Raw genomic sequence first — 20,120 nt, 5'->3', positions numbered from 1 at the left:
GTTGGGACTGGTTTTTTTTTTTTTTTTTTTTAATGTAATTATGAGCCAGTGTGGGGTGTCAATCTTTTGCTCACGTAGAGCCTCGTAAGCCCATTGAATCATTAATGGGTTTCTATTCTAGGCCCAATAATTTTATTACGAGTACGAATACCCGACCCGCTAAGTGTCGGTACACGATAGGGAACCTTTTGCAGCAAAGTAGAAATTTGTGTTGTCCCGTCAGACTCTCGCAGTAACTTGATAAATCGCACATAGACCATAGCCATAGCCACGGCCCCGCAAGCTCAGTGGTCGGAGATGGATTTTTCGATGACCATCTCACAGCTGTGGTCAGTTTTCTTTCGGCAACTTTCAATTTCATTGTCCCCTGTCCAATTCTAAGCACTTGTAGTGCCGATTTCCAGATGACTCCTTTGGAGGACTCTCGTTGTTTACTGTTTAAGGGTTCAATAATTTATCTACAAGATGATTTGTTCTTTGAATACGTATCTCCCAGAGATAAGTACTGTGATTTTCTAAGTCTTTTTCGGTGTTGCGATGCAGGGTTAGACTAGATCCATGATGCTAAGATTTCCATTTCAACTCTCAAATTCATTTAGATTATTATTGCTTGACATTTTTGCTGCGTTTGAAATTTGAGCATTACTGTGATAAAGTGTTCTTGTCTTAGTGTCATTTGATAGAATCGTCCAAGCTTTATGATCGTTCCCGTGCGATGGACTTGTTCTGTTTGAGTGACCTTTTTTTTTTGAAGCAATTTTTTTTATTATTAATAAAGAAACCACCTGAAAATGGTCTACTTATTCGCCATTATATAAATCTGATTCACAGTGTTTACTTAATGCTTAGTGGTGTGAGGAACCTTGATGAAAAGAAAGGTATACGTCATAATGCTTAGTGGTGTGAGGCAGAATCTCTCCGTTGATAGCTTAGTGGTGTCGTACATGATCAAAACTTGTATAACAGAAGAGAAGGTTCTCTACACGGATATTGATTTGATTAAATACTGTTAGTTATTAATTATGTTCAATCTCTATCGCATCTCTTTTGATTTTGACGTGACCCTTGTTGTTTGCTTTTCAGCTATCCCCAGTGACCAGCTTCCATCATAAATCATCAACAGGTTCGTTTATGCTTAACTCTTTCACGTTGGTGGCTTTTAGTATCGCGTTTAAATAGAGATGACTTAATAAGTAAAGCATCCGGTTGGTCATATAGTTCTCTGCTCAGAATCATATAGTAAAACAAAAAGCCTTCATTGATTAAGCTTAGGAAATTATTACAAAAGACATCTTAAAAGTACTACAGCGATATTACTCCATAACTTGCAAATCTAAAACTTTTACAGAATCTTCATTGTTTAACCCCGGAAGTGGTCAACTGAAAGTGAACTTTATAAAAGCTCCAGTCTAATTCAGAAGACTCTGGTCGAAGTGCCAAACTCCTGCAAAGACAGAAAATTATAAAGCTTTGTCAAAACTTATTTCTGAGTCTTTAGAACTCAATCTCAATAGAGGGTTCCGATTTCGTACCATGTCCTTTCCCAACCATCCTTAGCTGGGTGATGAAGTCTGAGATCTTCTTGATTGCTTCAATCTTAGAAAAAATAAACAAAAACAAAATTAAAAAGGTACTTACAAAGATATCTAGTTCTAATCCAAACCATATAAAAAATGCAAAAACTCACCTGCTCTCCAAGAAACTCAGTCTCAACGAAATCAGCTAACTGGGGATCATTGTTCTCTGTTGCCACCTGTTTGTTTTTTTTTTATTTAGGATTTAAATAACGTTAATTTAGGTTAAGAGAATTACTAATTATTTTTAAAAGCATGGGAGCTTACGCTGTGAACGTTTAGAAGCTTCTCGTTGGTAAGTTTCTCTAGAGACAGAGCCAACTCCATTGCTGAGAATAAAAAGAAGATTAGTAGACTAATAAAAAGCGATCTATTTATATTTATCGAAAATTATTCAACGATTAAGACTATGTGTTATCTTATACACAAATAATTTACCATATAAAGCATCTCCCTTTTCAGCATGTTCGAATTCTGAGATAGGTGAGACGATCGGGTGGAGCTTCACTCTTCCTCCTCTTTTGTTCTATATATACACAAATCAATAATTAAAAAAAACGCCTTAAAGAGTTTGATTTAAGAAAATTGTAATCAAAGAAGGAAAAATAAGAAACCTGGTACTCCATAAACTTCTCTGCGTGGCCTCTTTCTTCCTCACTGGATTCCTTGAAAAATCTGGTGAAATTGAAAAAAAAAAAACAAGATGAGCGTGCTTGCTTATATTAAATTAGTTGGATTCAAGAAGGGACAAAAGTTGGAAGATGATTACTTGGCTAGTCCTTTAAGAGCAACGTTGTCTCTGTCGAAGTATGCGTACATTGAATGATAGACATAGGAGACGTTGTATTCCACACTGTTCCAAAATCGACCTCTTGTTTGTTAGATCTAATTTTATGTTAAACCCAAAAAAAGGGAGAATATAAAAAAAAGGAGCTAACTTGATCTGCTCATTAATGGCAGCCTCGGTAGCGTCGGCATAGCCCTGACGAGCGAGGGAGACATGGGATTTGATTGGAATGGCCAGATCGGCTTTCTTCACCTCCTCGAAGGGCTGGAACACCACTCCGGTCATCGGCATGTTGTTTGTGTCCACCGGAGCCGCCGCAACCACCATTGCTCTGCCGCTAGTTTTCCTCGAGAATCCGATAGAAAAGGCCGGAGAAGAAGCGGAGGAGACGCCATGTGGCTTGGGAGAAGGAGCGGGTTTAGTGGTGAAAGACGAGAGAGCCCTTGAGGCCATCAGAGATGGATGTTAAGAAAATGTGTTTTTTTTTTAGGGAGAGGAAGGGGAGTTCCAGGTTTATGAGAAGATATTTAGTGTTGATGATGAATGAATGATAAGATGAAGGAGGAGGAGGAAGGGGTTTATATAAGGGAGAAATGGCGTGTGGTCACCGTTGGATCGAGATACACGTGGAGGGTAGAGATAAGGCCAGATGTAGGGGCGTGTGGCGGCCTCGTGCAGCATCCAATGGGATAGTGTGAACGTGAGGATATTCGATCCACGTTAGCATCTGAGCACATCCGCGACAAATAAAGTTTTGTCTATTTCTCCGCTTTCTCTTTTATCCCTCTCGGAATCTTTTTTACCATTTCCGCTTTGCTTACTCTCGCGCTGCCACTTTCCTCTTTTCTACTCGCTCTCTCCTATTACCTTCCATTTTGATTTCTTGTGATTAAAACAACATCTCTATCTATAAATAAATCAGGTAAATTTTTTATATCATTAAGACACATTTTGTGAACCATAAAATATATAGTGAATATTCCTCAGACTAACCTTTAAAGTTAATGAAATGACAAACCTAACTTAACATATTGAAGGGTTTACTAGACTAACTTTATAAAGTTGGTTTAAGTCCATTTTATCCAGATGTTGAATATTATTATGAAAATGTCATTATGATTTTTTTTTTTTATAAAATTTTTTTTTTGAAAAACATTTAATTTCGAAAATTTTTTAAAAAAAATCGAAATTTTTTTTGACGAAAAAAAAATATTTTTTTAAAACGAAAAAAGAAAAAAAAACACAAAACCAAAAACTAAAAAAAAAAACCCTAATTCATCTTCTTCTCTCCCTCTTTCTCCTGCGCCGTTTTTTTTCTCCCATGGAGCTGCTTTTCTTCATAACTTGGCAGCCTCCCTTTTTTCACAGCTTTCTCTTCACAGCTTTACTTTTGTTTCACAAATCCACATAGATCTTGCCTCAATCGCCGTTCAGAAACTTGTTCAGGTTTGTTTTTTTTTCTCATTTTCTTATTTTTTCTTCTTTCTTCTTCGTCTTCCTCTTTCCCTTCGTCTTCTACTTTCTGTTTGGCGGAGGAGGAGTTTTACTGTTGGTGTTAGAGATCTCGGAAATATTGGCACGACTCTTAAGCGGCGTTCTCGCCGCATCGCGCACAACCGCACTGGACAAATGTTGTTTCGAAGAAATGGTGGTGTCCCGGAGGTTGACGGCGGCGTAAGTTTTTTTCTGTAAAACCCGCAACCCTAATTTTTTTGTTTCAGGTAAGTTTGGTAGATATATTTGGAAAACGATAAGTAGTTTGGTAGACTTATTGTATTTTTTTTGTTGTAAAGTTCATAATATGTGATGGTATATTTTTTTGAAAAACGATATGTAGTTTGGTAGATTATTAGTTATTTGATGGTAGATATTTAGAAAACGAAATATGGTTTGGTAGATTTATTAGTTATTTGATGGTAAAATTATTTTAGAGTAAAAACGATGTCATTTGGTAGATTTATTAGTCATCTAATGATAGACTTATTTGTAAAACGATGTGGTTTGGTAGATTTACTAGTCATTTAATGGTAACTTATTTGAAAAATGATTTGTGTTTGGTAGATTTATTAGTTATTTATGGTAGATTTATCAGTCGTATATATTTGAATTTTATATACGAATGACAGTATTTGTTTATTTTTTTCTGACAGATTATGGGCTTTGCCATGGTAAACAAATCTTTGATGGGATATCCAGCATCGATCCGACATGTTTTACTATGAATTGTAGATTTGCATTTGGTAGATTTGTTTTGAAATAATGGTAGATTTATTATTAAATTGATGATATATCTGTATTTTGAATTTGTAAAAATGATAATTAGATTTTAAATGATAATATTGTTGTTTTCAAATTATATTTGTCGTAAAACATTGACCCAAACATTTTCACATTTTTACCACATTTGCTAGTAATGTTATTATTCAATTTAATTTATTTCTTTACTTTCACTATGATGTATATCATAACTTAATAAATTTTTAATTCAAAACACATGACTAAAATCATTTGACATTGTGATGTTGTAGGAGTTTAAGTAAATAGAGTTAAATGTAATAAAAAAAATCATAAGTTAAGAGATGGTTATTACAGATATGACATATATGTTCAAAATTAATATGAAAAGCAAAGTTATCTTAGAGAAAATATATATCATAGAAAAAATATTCATGTTAGAAATTTTTTACCATTGATTATGGCATCTATATCGTAAATACCAATAATCATCTGTGATCGAATCACAGTTAACCGACATAATCTTAGCAAACTCATGCAAAAAAAACGTCAATGGTAACAAAACCAACTCAAATATAACCATGGAACAAGTCTACCATATGTACGAAACTTGTTTAACATACGACACTTCAAAACAAGTCTACCAAACGGTAGGTTTTTTCGTAGATAGAACAATTCTTTCAGGACAAAAAAGTAATTTCACTCCATAAAGTTAAATGTCTGCCAAACATTAACTACTAAGTCTACCTCAAGCATGAAAAATAACTCTACCATATAAACAAGTCTACCATAAACATGTCATATGTCTACCAGATCAAGGTTATCTTTGTAAATACCAAACTTAATTAATCTACCACATTATTATTTTAAGAAGTCTACCATACGTTCGATAACTCTACCATATTACATAAACTCTACCAAACATACAAACAAATCTACCAACATTTCGTAAGTCTACTTCATGTAATTATTAATCTACCACAAACCAGAATGAAATTTATTTTAAATTTAAGTCTACCACAAAACAAACATATCTACCACAAAACAAATAAATCTACCAAAAGTTTTTAAGTCTACCTCATGTAACATATAATCTACCACTCACCGGAATGAATTTTAACTGAATTAAATCTACCACAAGTCAAACATATCTACCACAAAAGCGAAAACTCTACCAACTATATATAACTCTACCATAAAACAGATATATCTACCGCACGTATTAACAACTTTTTCACATAAATCTACCACTAAAGGAAATAAGTCTACCAACGCAGAAAATAAATCTACTTCATTGTCAATAAATCTACCGAAAAAGTCAACTACGTGAGCAAACGCTTTTTTTAACAAGTCTACCAAAACTTTTGACAAGTCTACCATTCATAACAACAAATCTACCGAAACATAATAAATCTACCTCTCATCGTCAAAACTCTACCAAGATAAGTCTACCAACATTTAAAAACTCTACCAACTCTCGAATAAATCTACCATCGACCTAATAAATCTACCAACAAAATTTCTGCGTTGACCAAAATTTCATAAGTCTACCGTCATAGCTTGGTAGACTTATTAAATTTTGAGCACCATAATCTGCCTACGTGGCATTAAAAAATAATGGCATTTTCGTAATTAGGTTTTTTTCAGCAAAGGCGAAAAGGATGTTTTAGGTATGCTAGGTTAGTTTTGTAAAAAAAATAAAAGTGCGTCGAACGTGTAATATAGATACTTTCTAAGGTTAGTGTAGTAATCCTCCCTAAAATATATAGTTATCTTTCTCAAACTAAAAACCTTGTATATGAAAATCAAAGCAGACATAATCTATTACTTTTTTTAGTTTATCTTGTTTCAATTCTGTCATCTGTTGTTGAAGAAACTAGTATTTCTCGTCAAAATTAATCTAGATTTGCATGCCATACAAATTTTGACTTGTATGATGAATCGGACCTAGATATTTTTAGTTTATGTACAAAAGTTTAGATGAGTAGACATATTGGTCTGAAGTGGATAATAACAAAGACAATTGTTGACCAACAAAAATACAACGAAGACGTGTGAAATTCTATGATGCATATCTCGACTTATAGGAAATTGGATAGAGATGAAGTCTTTACCTTTTTGGCTTGTAGATTTATATATATATATATTATATCTTATATATAAAAAAGGATAAACTGAAATTACTAGAACTCAAGGTTGAATGTTCCAAACCCATTTAGACCAATATGTGGCCGATATTATTTAGTTTTTTGACGAGAAAGTGGGGGTGACATACCGCCCAAAAAAAAAAAAAAAAAGACTAGTGATTCACTCGTGCCTCTAGGAGATTGATGGAGACGGAGAACCGATACATAGAGCGAGTAGCCATTACGTCAAAATGTCAAGCGCGTACAGTAATGCAAATGGTTCCTTGTCTTTATCTGAGACAATTACACGTTGGTATAAGTACAATGTGGGCCTCCTTAGTCACGGTTCGCCTAAAATTGCTTTCTCTCTCTCTTTTTTGAACGAATTAATTAATATCAACTATCAAGCTTGTTAAGCTTTAATGTTTTAAGCTTTCAAAAAGGTGGAGTTAGGTTTAGTTTATTTTCTTGGCTTGATGTTTCCCCAGATTTGATCTGATTCGTATTACTCTGTAACGCACAGGGAGAGGTAAGCTATAAAGTGTAGGAATTTCGATACTTTCGACGTTAATTACAAATGGAGGCATAGAGCCGATGTTCGTCTAAAACATCCGTTTAATTACACAGAAAACTAGTATTTGATGGATATTGTCAATTTTTTAAGTGGTTTTTTCACACGAATAAAAATCATTGGAAATTTATTATTGATAATGTAAAAAGGATTGGTTGCAGTCTTTTATGTGAATACTGTATGTTGTGTGCCATGTGGCTCAGGAGGTTCAAATTTGTGTTGTAGTCATTTTCATCAGATTAATGATCCTGTTTAGAAACAACAAATTAAATATCCCTCTTCTGTGTTTATTTGTTTATATTTATGTCTTAATAGTTAATGTATATAAATTATTTTTTGGTAGACACTCAGATATTTATCTATTGTGAGCCTTTGTGTTTTAAAAATTTAAAATGTAAGCCTGTATTTTTTTTCTTTTTAAAAAAGCCTTTAAAATGTGTATTATTATTTTTTATAAAGAATCCACCATTATAAACCAATGATAATAATAATAGAGAAATTTATTAGCAAAAAAAAGAAAAGAATAATAATAGAGAAATGAAGGACATTGATTCGTTGACAATCTGAAACCTGATGCAGTCCCAAGGAGTAGTGATAGGCAAGTATGTCTATATGGACGCAGTTTCGATAAACAATAGGGGGGGAGGGGTTTGTAAAAACCACGTGTCATATAACGATTGGCTTTCTGGAAATATTGTTTGCACGAAAAGCGAATCCAACGGTGCGAGTCCTAAAAGTCTCGTTTGTTCCTCCTTCCCCTAAAAAAAAAAGTCTTCTCTGCTTCCGATCCCTTTTTATTGATTTTTTGCTGAAAAATTAAAAGTAAATCGATCGGAGGGAGAGATAGAAATGGATCAGATCTTCAACAAGGTTGGATCCTACTGGTTAGGCCAGAAGGCGAACAAGCAGTTCGACTCCGTTGGCAACGATATCAACGTACGCGCGTCCTCTTCAATTTTAATTTCAATTAGAATTAGAATTTGAACTAGAAGAATTAGGGGTTTCGTTTTCCATGTTTATTTTTTTCTGTTGCGGATCCTTGTTATCTTAGCATGTCTATTCCATCAGTTCGCGCGTGTTATCTTTATATATCTTGATCGGATTAAAAAAAAAATAAATCTTGATCGGATTTTGATCTCAGTTTTTGGTTGTGGTGCCTTTTTATCTAATTGCGTGTTGTTTACTCCTCATGGAACGATGATATATAATCACCTTGGATTTTACGAATTTTCGTATGTGATCTCTGCATTTCCTTTGAGATATCCTGCCCTTGTACGAATGTTAAGAGTTCATTAATTTGTAGCATTACTAACCACATAAGGAAGAACCTCTATGTGTAGAATCTTCCTCATATCGGGGAAAAGAAAAAAAATTGGTCGTGGGTTTGGGATTGCATGTGCTTGTGCGTTTCTCATTTTAATTTCTATGATGTTTTCTGTTATTGGTTGACAAAGGGTGATTCTCATTGCCATGATCATCACTTTATAACTCTTTATTTTGTTACCAATAGTAACATGTTGTTTATATGTACGGTTGAATTACTTAATTATGATCTTGAATCTTACTTTGACATTTCTTGTTTTTTTGTTGGTGTAGTCGCTATCAACGAGCATCGAAGGAGGAACAAAATGGTTGGTCAACAAAATCAAAGGTATCTCGAGTCTTGACATTCATCCATAGATTACAAAAAGTAAGTGCAGAGAAATAAAATAACTCAACACACACACGTTTCTCTCTTAATTGGCTTGGAAATTAAGGAACAATGCAGAAGCCGTTGCCTGAGCTACTAAAAGAGTTTGATCTGCCAGTGGGCATCTTCCCACGGGATGCTACAAACTACGAGTTCGATGAACAGACAAAGAAACTGACCGTGTTGATCCCATCAGTCTGCGAGGTTGGCTACAAAGACTCATCCGTCTTGAAATTTACCACAACCGTAACCGGATACCTCGAGAAAGGGAAGCTAGCCGATGTGGAAGGCATCAAGACAAAAGTTATGATATGGGTTAAAGTCACTTGCATCTCTGCTGACCCCTCAAAGGTCTATTTCACTGCGGGGATGAAGAAAAGCAGAAACCGAGATGCTTACGAGGTTCTCAGAGACGGCATTCGAGCCGATAAATTCTAACTATCCCTCCATCCTCATGCAAGTATATATATACTATATTCTTGTTCTCTTTATTGACTCTTATATATCTTCTACAGTTTCAAGCTCTTTTCTTTTGCATTATCTGTTTTGATTTGAAGCTGTGGCTATGCTGCATATTCATCAATTTGATGAAAAGAATATGCACTGATTAGTACTTTGTGCAAACCAAAAACAATTTTTTTATGAGAAATATATAATATTTTTTTGGTGTGCTCAATGATTTGGTCCTAAATTTGCATCTACAATTCAGTTCTCTCAGTTGAATATTGGATAGAAATTGTATTGTGTTTGCTGTAAACATATATCAGAACAACAGATACTGGTGAGTATACAAAAAAAGAAGAAGCGTAAGATGACCCATGATAACTATCTTGAGTTAAGAGGAATCTCAAGAGACAATCAAAAATATGACAGTTATAAATGTTGCCTAAAAACAAAATAAAAGACTAAGATAAGCTTAAAATCAAAAACATTTGACTAATCAGCATATTTAATAGGCAACGTGCATAACTCTCACTCGCAATTGAAGCGCGTTTACATCACATCCCCTAAAGTCTACTCCATTTTTCTGCAGAAGATGATGGTGAATCTTAAATTAAATTTCAATTTTGTTTCAGTGCATTTAAAGACACAGATCGATTGACACCAAATCGTGGAATATTTAATTATTTTTGTTTAAATCCATTAATCTCTAGCTCTCGCGGCTACTGGATCGTAGTAGCTCCAAACTTTGTACTTCGAAGCTGAAGAGAGAGCTTTTGAAGAAGAGAAGGGAGATTTCGAGAAAAGCTCTCTCTCAACACAGTTCCCCAAAGTCTGGGATGTCGCAGAGAAAGAAGAGTCGTCTTCCATTAGCGGCTTTTCTCTTCATTCTCCTAGTCACCTTTACGATCCTCTACAACGAGCGTAGCATTCAGCAGATCCACCACCACCACACGAATCGCGAGCAAAACCTCCGAGAAGCTTCCACTTTCACTTTCGTCCAGCCCAATGTTCCTTGGAATCAGCTCGGAGCTCACGGTACTGATCCTTCTCTCCATTTTTGATGACAAATTTGAACTGAGTTTCATACTAGTTTTGAACTGATTCGTGCTAGTTTCTCTGCTTAAATCCTTGCTGGAGAGTTTTCGCAATTCCAAAATTGACTAGATGTTTAATCATCATGAGTTTCCCCAATAACACAAACGAACTTACAAATTGGGCGATTCCGTTTTTTTTTTTTAAAAAAACAAAAATACAGAGGTTTTGGATAGATTCAGCAGATGCAACTCGACGAAGGAGTATAGTGGGAAGAAAATCGGATGGGTTGACCCGTATGAGGGCACGGGTCAAGGATCTGAGATTGGTGCAGAGGAGGAGAAATGTGATGTCTTCTCTGGGAAATGGGTCTTTGATAATTCATCATACCCTTTACACAAGGAATCTGAGTGTCCGTACATGTCTGACCAGCTGGCTTGTCAGAAGCATGGGAGGCCAGATCTGGATTATCAACATTGGAGATGGCAACCTCATTCCTGCAACTTGAAGAGGTAATCGTCTTTACTTTTGCTGCTTGTCTTAGGTTTTGCTTCTTTTTTTTTTCTTGGGTTTCGTTTTCTAATTCTTGTGTATTAAGAATTGAATTGTGTGCTGTGGGTTAAGTCAGCTTAAGTGATTTCGAATGAAAATGCCAATAGATTGTTATCAAGACATTTTTCCTTTTTCCAATTGTCAATCAAAGCGATTGATGAAATAGGGCAAAATGTAATACTATTGTTTGCAAAGAATGGCAGAAGATAGCAACATCGATCACCTGGCTGCTTAATTGTCATATTCTTTTCTGCTGGTAGGTGGAATGTGACAGAAATGTGGGAGAAGCTGAGGGGAAAAAGATTGATGTTTGTTGGAGACTCGTTAAACAGAGGCCAATGGATATCAATGGTTTGTCTGCTGCAGTCTGTAATCCCACGTGAGAAGCAATCCATGTCCCCTAACGCTCCGCTCACCATTTTCAGGGCAGAGGTAATTATATAGACATCATCGACTTAAAAGACTTTTATGCCTCGACAACTCTTCGCTCCGGTCCGGTTTTGGTGTGATTTTTATAACTATGGTGTATGTACGTGGCAGGACTACAATGCGACGGTGGAATTCCTCTGGGCTCCGTTGCTGGTGGAATCAAATTCTGATGACCCTGTTAATCACAGATTGGAAGATCGGATTATCCGACCAGATTCAGTTCTGAAACATGCGTCAAAGTGGCAACATGCTGATATCTTAATCTTCAACACATACTTGTGGTGGAGGCAGGACCCTGTCAAGATCCGGTAAGTATACTTATCGACATCATTTTCTTCATCTGCAAGATAGATATAAAAAACAAACTCCTTAATTGCGTATTCTTGAGATAAAAGATGGAGCAGCGAAGAGAAAGGGTCATGCGAGGAAGTGAAGGGCGCCGAGGGAATGGAAATGGCGATGAATGCTTGGGCTGCTTGGATTGCTAGAAATGTCGATCCGAACACAAAGCGGGTTTTCTTCGTTACAATGTCTCCTACACATCAATGGTAACGATGAATACTTTCTTATTTATCCCCTGATCTTCTATATCAATCAAATTTTACTCTTGTGTTTTGAAACCAAAGCTGTTTTAACGGATCAGGAGCCGAGAATGGAACCCGGGAAGCCAAGGAAACTGCTACGGGGAGAAGAAACCGATAGAGGAAGAGAGTTATTGGGGAAGTGGGTCGGATATTCCGACGATGAGAATGGTGGAGAGAGTTTTAAAGAGATTGGGACCAAAGGTTTCAGTTGTCAACATCACTCAGTTGTCCGAGTATCGTAAAGACGGTCATCCCTCGGTGTACCGCAAATTCTGGGAACCTCTAAACCAAGACCGGTTGAATAAACCGGCGTCCTATTCGGATTGTACTCATTGGTGTGTACCGGGAGTTCCTGATGTCTGGAATCAGTTGCTTTTCCATTTTTTGTGAAAATTAAATGAATATATCCTTTTTGGCCATCAATCATTTCATTTTTTTTTTCTTTTGGGGTTGAAAAATCTGCCGTTGGAGTTCTTCGTCTGACACAACAATTCAAGTCACAGAAATATAAAAACAGACACAATATTTATAAATTTCAAAGATGTTTTTTATCGACGTAATGCTTCATTCATTTGAAACAAGAAAACATACAAATATAACCAATACATTAGAAATTTTTAAGTATAACGAAATAATCGATAAAGGTGACATACATTAAGCAATCAGCAGGGTTAGACTAGACAACTTTAGAATTGTGAAGAAAAGAGTTGTGAAGAGATATGTGTAATTCACCTTGAGCTTGATGGTGATTGACAAGCACCGATTATAAATAAAACTCTCTGCCGAAGTTCACGGATGACCTGGAAATTTAAGCAAAAGAAGAGGAGTAACTAATCCGAAAATAGCAAACGTTATGAACCTGAAACGAGATGAAGAGAACGAACGGAGTTGGAAGAAGGGCGCTTAGCCCATGTTTGGATATGGGCACTGCTGGTTTTGAGGTGAGAGGAGTAAGCAGCTTCTACGTTTATGAAGTAGATTGAGTTTTCTGTTGCCTCCCCAACCCACATATCATTTTTCGCATCCTTCGCTCTTTTTAATAGGTTGCAGAATCCTACCTGCCAGAGAAAAACACACAACATTTGTGTCTCTCAGTGTTTCACTTGTAAAAACAGACAAGGTTTGAATTTGTACATACCACGGATCCGACAAGGTTATGGCTGATGTAGGGAGTGGGGAAGTCATCCATGGATGGGGTGCTGAAGCTTATAGCCAGAAGACTATTTGATGTTGTTTCCCCTGAATGTGAATTTGAATGTTGAGTGGATCCATCTGTCACAAAAACCCACTGCTTCTTTTGCTGAAAATCCGCGTATGCATCTCCAACATATACAACGTACGCAGCGATATCAAATTCACTAAACACAATAAGATACATTAGGGTCTAGATTAGCAATGTAAATTGGTACCGTAAAGATTGTAAATAAATAAAAAAGCTTAGAATGAGATAAACCTTGAAAGAGGAATTTCACCAAAATTTGACAAATAAATCAGTTTACGAGGGTTGAAAAAGGGCCTGAAGGAAGCACATGAAAAGTCAGCAAATAGATGAGATAGTTTCAGGTATGCCTACAAAAGAAAGTCCACAAAACAACTTACTGAAAACTCTCGGAAGCTTTTGGAGACAAAGGCTGCCACCTTGAGCTAGAACCTCTGGCATGTAAGTAAAGTATCTCTGAATCTGAGTTCATTGGTACTAGCCCTTTCATCATGTATATTTTTCCCTCTCTCAACTCGGTTCTCTGTCACAGTAGTAGAAAATCACAGTATTTTTTTTTTAATAACTGCTCAACCCGATGAATGATGCTCGTAATGTACACTGATGGTCACGATTTACTGATATGAACTTTCAGTCCATACTAGGTCCATAGCAACTCTGACAAGCTTATGACTGGAGAACTCACCCTTAAATAAAAGCTAGAACTCACCCTTAAATCAAAGCTCGTATGAAAATGGTTCGCGTAAACTTATAACCCATTAGAAAGAGTGGCCCTCCTTTAGATTGTGCATGAATCATTCAGATGTAGGCGTGTCAATATACCTGTCTCTCAGTGGGATTCCAGATTGTTACGATGCCTTCTTTTATATTGTGTTCGCCTTCATAAGTTAAGCTCGTCAATCCAACAAGCCTAACTCTCAAGAATGGGGTTACATCCCTTTCACCTAAGCCAGCATCTTCCAGAGCTTTTGCCACTGATTTTTCCATCTGTAATTGCTTGGCTGCCTGAGGTTTAGATTGAAACAGTTAATTAATTTAGCGCTAAACGATCAATTAACAAAAGAAATGCAATGTTCTACCTCATATTTTGCTTTATATGTAGCGAAAGATGTCAACTGCTCCAGGCTCATTTCTGCCATTAGGAGTTCAGGTTCAGGAGCCGTCTCTAACAGCTTAAAGACCTTGGCTCCTTCTTCACTATCAGTATCATTCTGGCTGTGGAAACCATTGATTTCTCTCTGGTACTCACACATAAGACCCTCAATAAGAGCTGAGCGCCTAAGGAGAACCGGAAAAAAAAAAGGCAGGTAAGAATGAGAGGAATTGAAATCTTTTTTGCAAATAGCCAGTTGACTACAGAAATAGGGAAACCCATCCATATTCAGAAGGCCAGAAGATTTTCTTTATATACAAAAATTGGTTTTATGTCCCAAAAAGTAATCACTTCGAACCTAATATTGTTGTATGTAACAGAACCTTGCTAGCTTTGATGACTTACTCATGATACTACTTAGACAAGAGATGCATGTGCCAAATTTATCACATAAATGTTACTGAAAAATTGCCCTCTACAGTTATAATGGAAACCTGCCTCTGGTTATGTCGCTGGATCATTCTACTTTCCATTCTCTCTGATCGAATTATTGACTTCCTTTCACCTACCCTGTATATACCAAGCAAATATAAGTTTTTACCAGAAGTATACAGGGCACCAAGTAGCATAAAAAGGGACACATTTATATTGACCTTTCCTTGTATAGGATAGGGTATATTCGTGTGATTCCAGCTAATGTTTTGGGCACTGGACCCCCATTGCACTTGATACAGTTGAAGGCCAGAGGGACACCAACTTCTTTACCTTGAAGAAGAAATCGAAAGACAGTCAATATAAAGAAGCAAATGAAAGCACAAAACCGCTATAAAAGAAGCAGCTCAGAGGATGTAGTGAGGTCCACATCACAAAGCTACTTACAGAATCCTAGTCGGTCCGCCCAGTGAGCTCTGTATGTCCCATTAATATTCAACAACAAACAGATCGTATTTGAAACCACTGCCTGAAAGTTCGGTTGAATGAATCCATGAAGAAACCAACTAATAAAATTGGGGTAGAATACAAAAATTCAAAGTCTAAGAAACCTCAAGAGGTGATGTTGGGTTAGCCCAGCCAGAAAGTCCTGCCCCAAGGATCTTTAGATAAGAAATAAGAACGTAAGCATGCTGTTAGTCAGTGATCTAACCAAAAATATGTATTGCCAAGAAAAAAATTTAAACCTTGCAGGAATAACTTACTCGAAGCTTCTGCCCAACAAACAATTTTCCAGCATTCAGCTGCTTTGTCAGCATGACATCCAGAGCAGCCTTCATCGAGTACCTGCCATTTAAAAAAAAAAAAACATGAGGAACGAGACAGGAAAACAGGTATTCAAAGAAACATAACAATTTCATACCACCCATCAGTGAGTTCTACTTTCATATTGCTGCCACTATCAGAACCATGTGTTTCCTGGGAATCATTATCGGTCTTTGGATTAATAGCTGATACGGCGAGCACCATCATTGAAGAAGCTGGAGCATCACCACTCAGAATCCTCTTGATTGCAGAGCAATGACCATGATTAACCTCTCTCTCATACCTATGTAGGTTGATTAACCATGTTAGACTTCGCATAAGCTCAAATAACAACTAACTGTGTTCAACGATTGGGAAACCTGTATTTTAGTTCCTCGAGAACATTGGTGATTGTCAGAAAATTCCCTCTGCATTTAGCTGGGTAGTATGTCTCGTAGCATGCAAGTTTCCAGACTATCCACCTGTAGTGATTAGTGACCCACCTAGTGCACATATATTGTGAAAGATAGTTAAGAGGTGTAGAAATTATTGCTCACTGTCTATCTTAGAAAATGAGAATCACATGCAAGATTCAATAGAACGGTCATAGCAAATAAGATGGGTAACTTAAAACATTTCAAGGGACGGATAATTTACTTTCTAGATACTTGCTGTAAGGAAGCACCACACTCAGCCAACATTTGAAGAAAAGTTTCAGCTCCAACTACATTTGAGGAGGACCCATCACCGAATACATATTTATCTGCATTACTTGATTTGATTCTTCTGACATGGTCTGGCACATAATCCATCTAAAAACCACCCCGTAAGTGTGGTTTGAGTGAGTAGAACATGTGAAAGGTAAATTTTTTTTACCTTGGGCGTGGCTGTTGGATGCATTCCAAAATAATCCTTGATATATACTCTTGGCGACTTTTCTGGATATCTTGTAGAAAGCACCTTTTTTGAATAAAGTGTATCACAAGATACGACAGACAACCCTGATAATAGAAGACACCGAAATTTATTAATCTGATAGCCAACCAAATAAATTCACATAAAGGATCCGTTTAACAAAAATCATGTAAAGTTTCCTGAATATCTCACCACTAGAAGCATGCTGAGCATTTTTCTTTAAAGGAGTTTTAAACGAGGAATTCCTTGGCCTTTTAAAAGGAGAAACAGAGACTGTGTTTCCCAGTCTTTTCTTTTGGGTACTGCCTTGTTTATTGTTTGCATAAGCTGTATCACTGCGATTTGTTATATCGACAAGTGGCTGGTCAGATGGCCTTCCAAATTGTTTACCTCTTGGAATGAAACTAATTTCCTTCGAACTAGTCACAGCTATATCTGATGCTGAAGGTCTGCCATTTGATATTCCATGTGTAGCAAGTTTAGTACTATTCAGAGAACAGTCTGTCTTATCAAGAGCTGCATCAAATTTCTTGATCGAATTAGCCCCTGAAGCTAGGTCCTTCGATTTGACTGATCTAAATTTCTTTGAAGATGACCGAAGAGGAGATATAAAACTATTTGACGTATGCTTGTGGCTTGTCTTTCCTTCATGAGTAATAGAGCCTGTGTTGGCACTTCCATTGTTTATAGGAATATCACCTAACCTTTTATCTTTCTGTGGAGTAACAAACTGATCACCTACTGCTACATCATCAAAGAAATTCCCTAACTCAGGGTCTCCAAGAAGGTTTCTTGCACGTTTCAAAGCCTCAACTGACACTGACAATGATTTTCCTCCAGCAGTCTGAAACTTTGTTGGAGGCACCTTTGAAGATGGATTTAAAACTTCTGACATCTTCCCAAATACATGACCCTCATATTGTCCTGGAGTTCCTGAATGACGCTGAACCGCTGTAGCATCAAACTCCTCATGAGTTTTTAACTCAGACCAGCCATGTTGCTGGTGGGAAGAAAACGACCGGTTCACGTGGTTAAATCCATTCAAATCATCTTCTCCTCGTCCTAACAATGCCTTGGCTCTTGCAAGACCGGGAGAAGATAGAATAACCTTCTTGTTAGAAGCTGTCTGAAAAAGACTGGTGGGATCACCAAACCCACTTTCCCTGGGAAGAACGTTGCCTAGACAATCAAACAGAAGCTTAGTAAGTAGTAACATATCAACTGAAAAAACAATGTCTAGTCATTCTCGGGGGTTGATTAGTTGTTAACCTAGAAGTTGATTGGAATAACACAAAGAACATGTTGATATTATAAATCTGCGCAGAACCATAGTGGAAGCAAGACTTAAGAGAAAAGGAGAAAACAAAAAACCTGAGTCAATCAAATCACCCCCAAGAATAGACATAGCTTTGGCAATCGAAGAGTCTTTCAGTGGGACAGATTTCCCTAAGGCCGTCGTGAACATAGGCAAATTTCCAGCTGTATCCACTTGTCTCTTTTGGAGATTTGAGCATCCTGTGTCCTGCAAATCTAAAGTGTAGCCAAGAACAGGGAGCATTAAAAAGATTTCCCTAAATCCATGTCACTCAGAGACAATAATTCACCAAAGAAATGAAACGAACAATAGATGTAGACAATCAAAGTTTTTTTCTGGCGAAACATTCCATATTTTGAGTATTGAAAAAATGCTCCTGGGTGACGTTAATTCAAGTAGACTAGTGTAAGCGAACTCAATACCTGAATAAACAACATTGTCATCTGCTAAAATGGATTTGGCTCTAGCAATCGAAGACTCTTTTAGAGCTACAGACCTCCCCAGCCCAGTCCTGAACATTAGGATTTCCCCAGGCATCGGCTCCTCCCGTTCTACAAGCTTCGAGCATCCTTTGATCAAACAATTAATAATTAATCTCAGCAAACGAATGGACGGGAAAAGGGAAGACATGAATAGTAACCTTGGCGCAAGAGATCGGCCATGGAAGGTAGAGGAGGCGTGGATTCGAGCAGCGTCTTTGTTGGAGAGGAGTCGGAGTCAGACTGAAGAATCCGGCCAGCGACTTCCCACCGGAAACAATCGCCGCTGGAATCGGATATTAACTGCCACGTCGACATTTCTTCAGTTCGACGGTATGGGATCCACTCGATTCGTTTATCTGATTCAGACGCTAACAACTATTAAACTTGGCGATTATCCAATTTTCTGCTATCTATCATATTATCTACCACCACAACAAACAAGAGGGAGTGCGGAATTTCCTTTCTTTTTTTTTTTTTTTTAATTTTACCAAAAGAGCATAAGCATATCATATTCTAAACATTAAAAAAAATTCGGAAAGGCGGGAAAGTTGAAAAAGCTTTTGGGCCGAAAATAGGTTTAACTTTGGGCTCAAATTCTACCCAAACGGTTTATCGAATGCAGATGTTCGACAATGAGATGCACGGCGTTTTATGGAGATAGAAACGACACGAGTGCTAAACGGAGGAATCAATCAAACAAACAAAATACAATATTTTAATTTAACTTTGCCGACTTGGCTTTTCAAAGGATCTGTTAATTTACAAACCAAGACAAATGACGGTAGCAAACAATCTCCACCGTCAGTTTGAAAAACTAGCAGAAGGATTATTATTACACGGCGGAAGGCGCGGCGGAGGTGGTGGGGCCACCGATGAATGAGAGGATCCCGACGGCGGCAGGATCTTGCTCGTGGAGGAAGAGATCATCGGGAGCTCTGAAGGCGCCATGGACGCAGACCGCCGCTACTCCGATCATGAGGGCAGAGAAAAGAACAGATCCGACGCTGGTGAGGAAGATGACGGCAATGGTGGAGAGGATTAGGGCGCCGAGAGTTTCGAGGTCGGAGAAAGATCGGCCGAAGAGTACGAGAGGTTGATCGGAAGGACGGAGGAGGTAGAAGAAGAGCCAAGAAGCGGCGAGGCATAGGAGGAGGACGAGAGAGAATGGATGGGCGAGAAGGGAGCAAGCGAGGATGAGAGATACGATGCAGACGTAATTCACCCTGAAATAAGATGAGTTCTTCCGGAATCGCGTCGCCGCCTCGGCGAGAGAATCCGGCTTGGTGAAGGCGGATCGGTCGAGGAGCTCCGACCATGGACGGCTGCGGGATAGACCATCACGGACCGTTTCGGTTACGCGGTTCACTAATGCCCGCACGGCTGGAGGTTGCGATTCGGCCACAGCGGCGGTTACCATTGGGGCCTGAGCGGCGGTGGAAACCGGAAGCACATGTTGATCTGACGATACCATTATTCGTATTTTTTTTTTCTTTTTGCTTTGGGGAAGGGAGAGAAAGCGACGATTGATTGATCTGGAAGGTCGATGAGCTTACAGATCGAGACGTTTTCTTCTTACATACACAAACACTTGTGCATTTATAGGTTTTATAATTACGCGTTTTTAAGTTGCTCTAATTGCTTCATCTTAAAGCTAACCATTTGCTCTTTGTAACTACAATACGGACCGATACTATTACGGTAGTTTATACAATTTGTTAATTAATATCGAGACTCAACAATATTTTATGTATATATTATTTGATCACTTGGCAAAGAGCATTTGACCATAAATCTTCGCAGGGATGGAAAGTTTCTTTTACCAAAAAGAATAATATT

General features: G+C 37.5%; 5 protein-coding genes and 1 long non-coding RNA gene across 6 annotated transcripts; 3 read left to right on the top strand and 3 right to left on the bottom strand.

Annotated features, from left to right (window-relative positions):
* The first annotated feature begins 214 nt into the window (after window positions 1–214).
* LOC112086698 lies at window positions 215–1,122 on the top strand. The gene is made up of 3 exons (XR_002899569.1): window positions 215–329; window positions 850–974; window positions 1,084–1,122. It is a non-coding gene; the product is annotated as an uncharacterized LOC112086698 (long non-coding RNA).
* Window positions 1,123–1,237: 115 nt separating this feature from the next.
* Window positions 1,238–2,937, bottom strand: LOC18016681 (ferritin-1, chloroplastic). Its single transcript, XM_006398539.2, has 8 exons — window positions 2,513–2,937; window positions 2,344–2,427; window positions 2,189–2,249; window positions 2,013–2,100; window positions 1,842–1,903; window positions 1,688–1,753; window positions 1,533–1,596; window positions 1,238–1,444 (listed from the first exon to the last, which is right to left on the bottom strand). The coding sequence occupies exons 1-8, from the start codon at window positions 2,812–2,814 to the stop codon at window positions 1,410–1,412; spliced, it is 762 nt and encodes a 253-aa protein (XP_006398602.1). The 5' UTR covers window positions 2,815–2,937; the 3' UTR covers window positions 1,238–1,409.
* Window positions 2,938–7,985: 5,048 nt separating this feature from the next.
* LOC18016680 (uncharacterized protein At5g01610) lies at window positions 7,986–9,645 on the top strand. Its single transcript, XM_006398538.2, has 3 exons — window positions 7,986–8,229; window positions 8,890–8,944; window positions 9,051–9,645. Exons 1-3 carry the CDS (start codon window positions 8,143–8,145, stop codon window positions 9,419–9,421), a joined length of 513 nt encoding a protein of 170 aa, XP_006398601.1. The 5' UTR covers window positions 7,986–8,142; the 3' UTR covers window positions 9,422–9,645.
* A 419-nt stretch (window positions 9,646–10,064) lies between these two features.
* LOC18016679 (protein trichome birefringence-like 35) lies at window positions 10,065–12,444 on the top strand. The gene is made up of 6 exons (XM_006398537.2): window positions 10,065–10,462; window positions 10,683–10,971; window positions 11,272–11,443; window positions 11,552–11,748; window positions 11,836–11,988; window positions 12,084–12,444. Exons 1-6 carry the CDS (start codon window positions 10,264–10,266, stop codon window positions 12,412–12,414), a joined length of 1,341 nt encoding a protein of 446 aa, XP_006398600.1. The 5' UTR covers window positions 10,065–10,263; the 3' UTR covers window positions 12,415–12,444.
* A 1,175-nt stretch (window positions 12,445–13,619) lies between these two features.
* Window positions 13,620–18,624, bottom strand: LOC18016678 (protein BREAST CANCER SUSCEPTIBILITY 2 homolog B). Its single transcript, XM_024156208.1, has 16 exons — window positions 18,443–18,624; window positions 18,225–18,371; window positions 17,859–18,017; window positions 16,680–17,666; window positions 16,449–16,573; window positions 16,230–16,384; window positions 15,953–16,075; window positions 15,691–15,876; window positions 15,533–15,614; window positions 15,380–15,430; window positions 15,216–15,297; window positions 14,990–15,101; window positions 14,835–14,906; window positions 14,323–14,521; window positions 14,066–14,248; window positions 13,620–13,766 (listed from the first exon to the last, which is right to left on the bottom strand). The coding sequence occupies exons 1-16, from the start codon at window positions 18,597–18,599 to the stop codon at window positions 13,620–13,622; spliced, it is 2,967 nt and encodes a 988-aa protein (XP_024011976.1). The 5' UTR covers window positions 18,600–18,624.
* Window positions 18,625–18,962: 338 nt separating this feature from the next.
* On the bottom strand, window positions 18,963–19,971 carry LOC18019548 (PRA1 family protein B5). The gene has a single exon (XM_006398535.2). The coding sequence runs from the start codon at window positions 19,753–19,755 to the stop codon at window positions 19,117–19,119; it is 639 nt and encodes a 212-aa protein (XP_006398598.1). The 5' UTR covers window positions 19,756–19,971; the 3' UTR covers window positions 18,963–19,116.
* Window positions 19,972–20,120: the final 149 nt, after the last annotated feature.

The sequence above is a fragment of the Eutrema salsugineum genome, unplaced genomic scaffold (genome assembly GCF_000478725.1).
Source record: "Eutrema salsugineum unplaced genomic scaffold, Eutsalg1_0 scaffold_2, whole genome shotgun sequence".
NCBI lineage: Eukaryota > Viridiplantae > Streptophyta > Magnoliopsida > Brassicales > Brassicaceae > Eutrema > Eutrema salsugineum.
The sequence above is the reverse complement of the archived record's forward strand: the minus strand, read 5'-3'. Positions and strand labels throughout refer to the sequence as shown.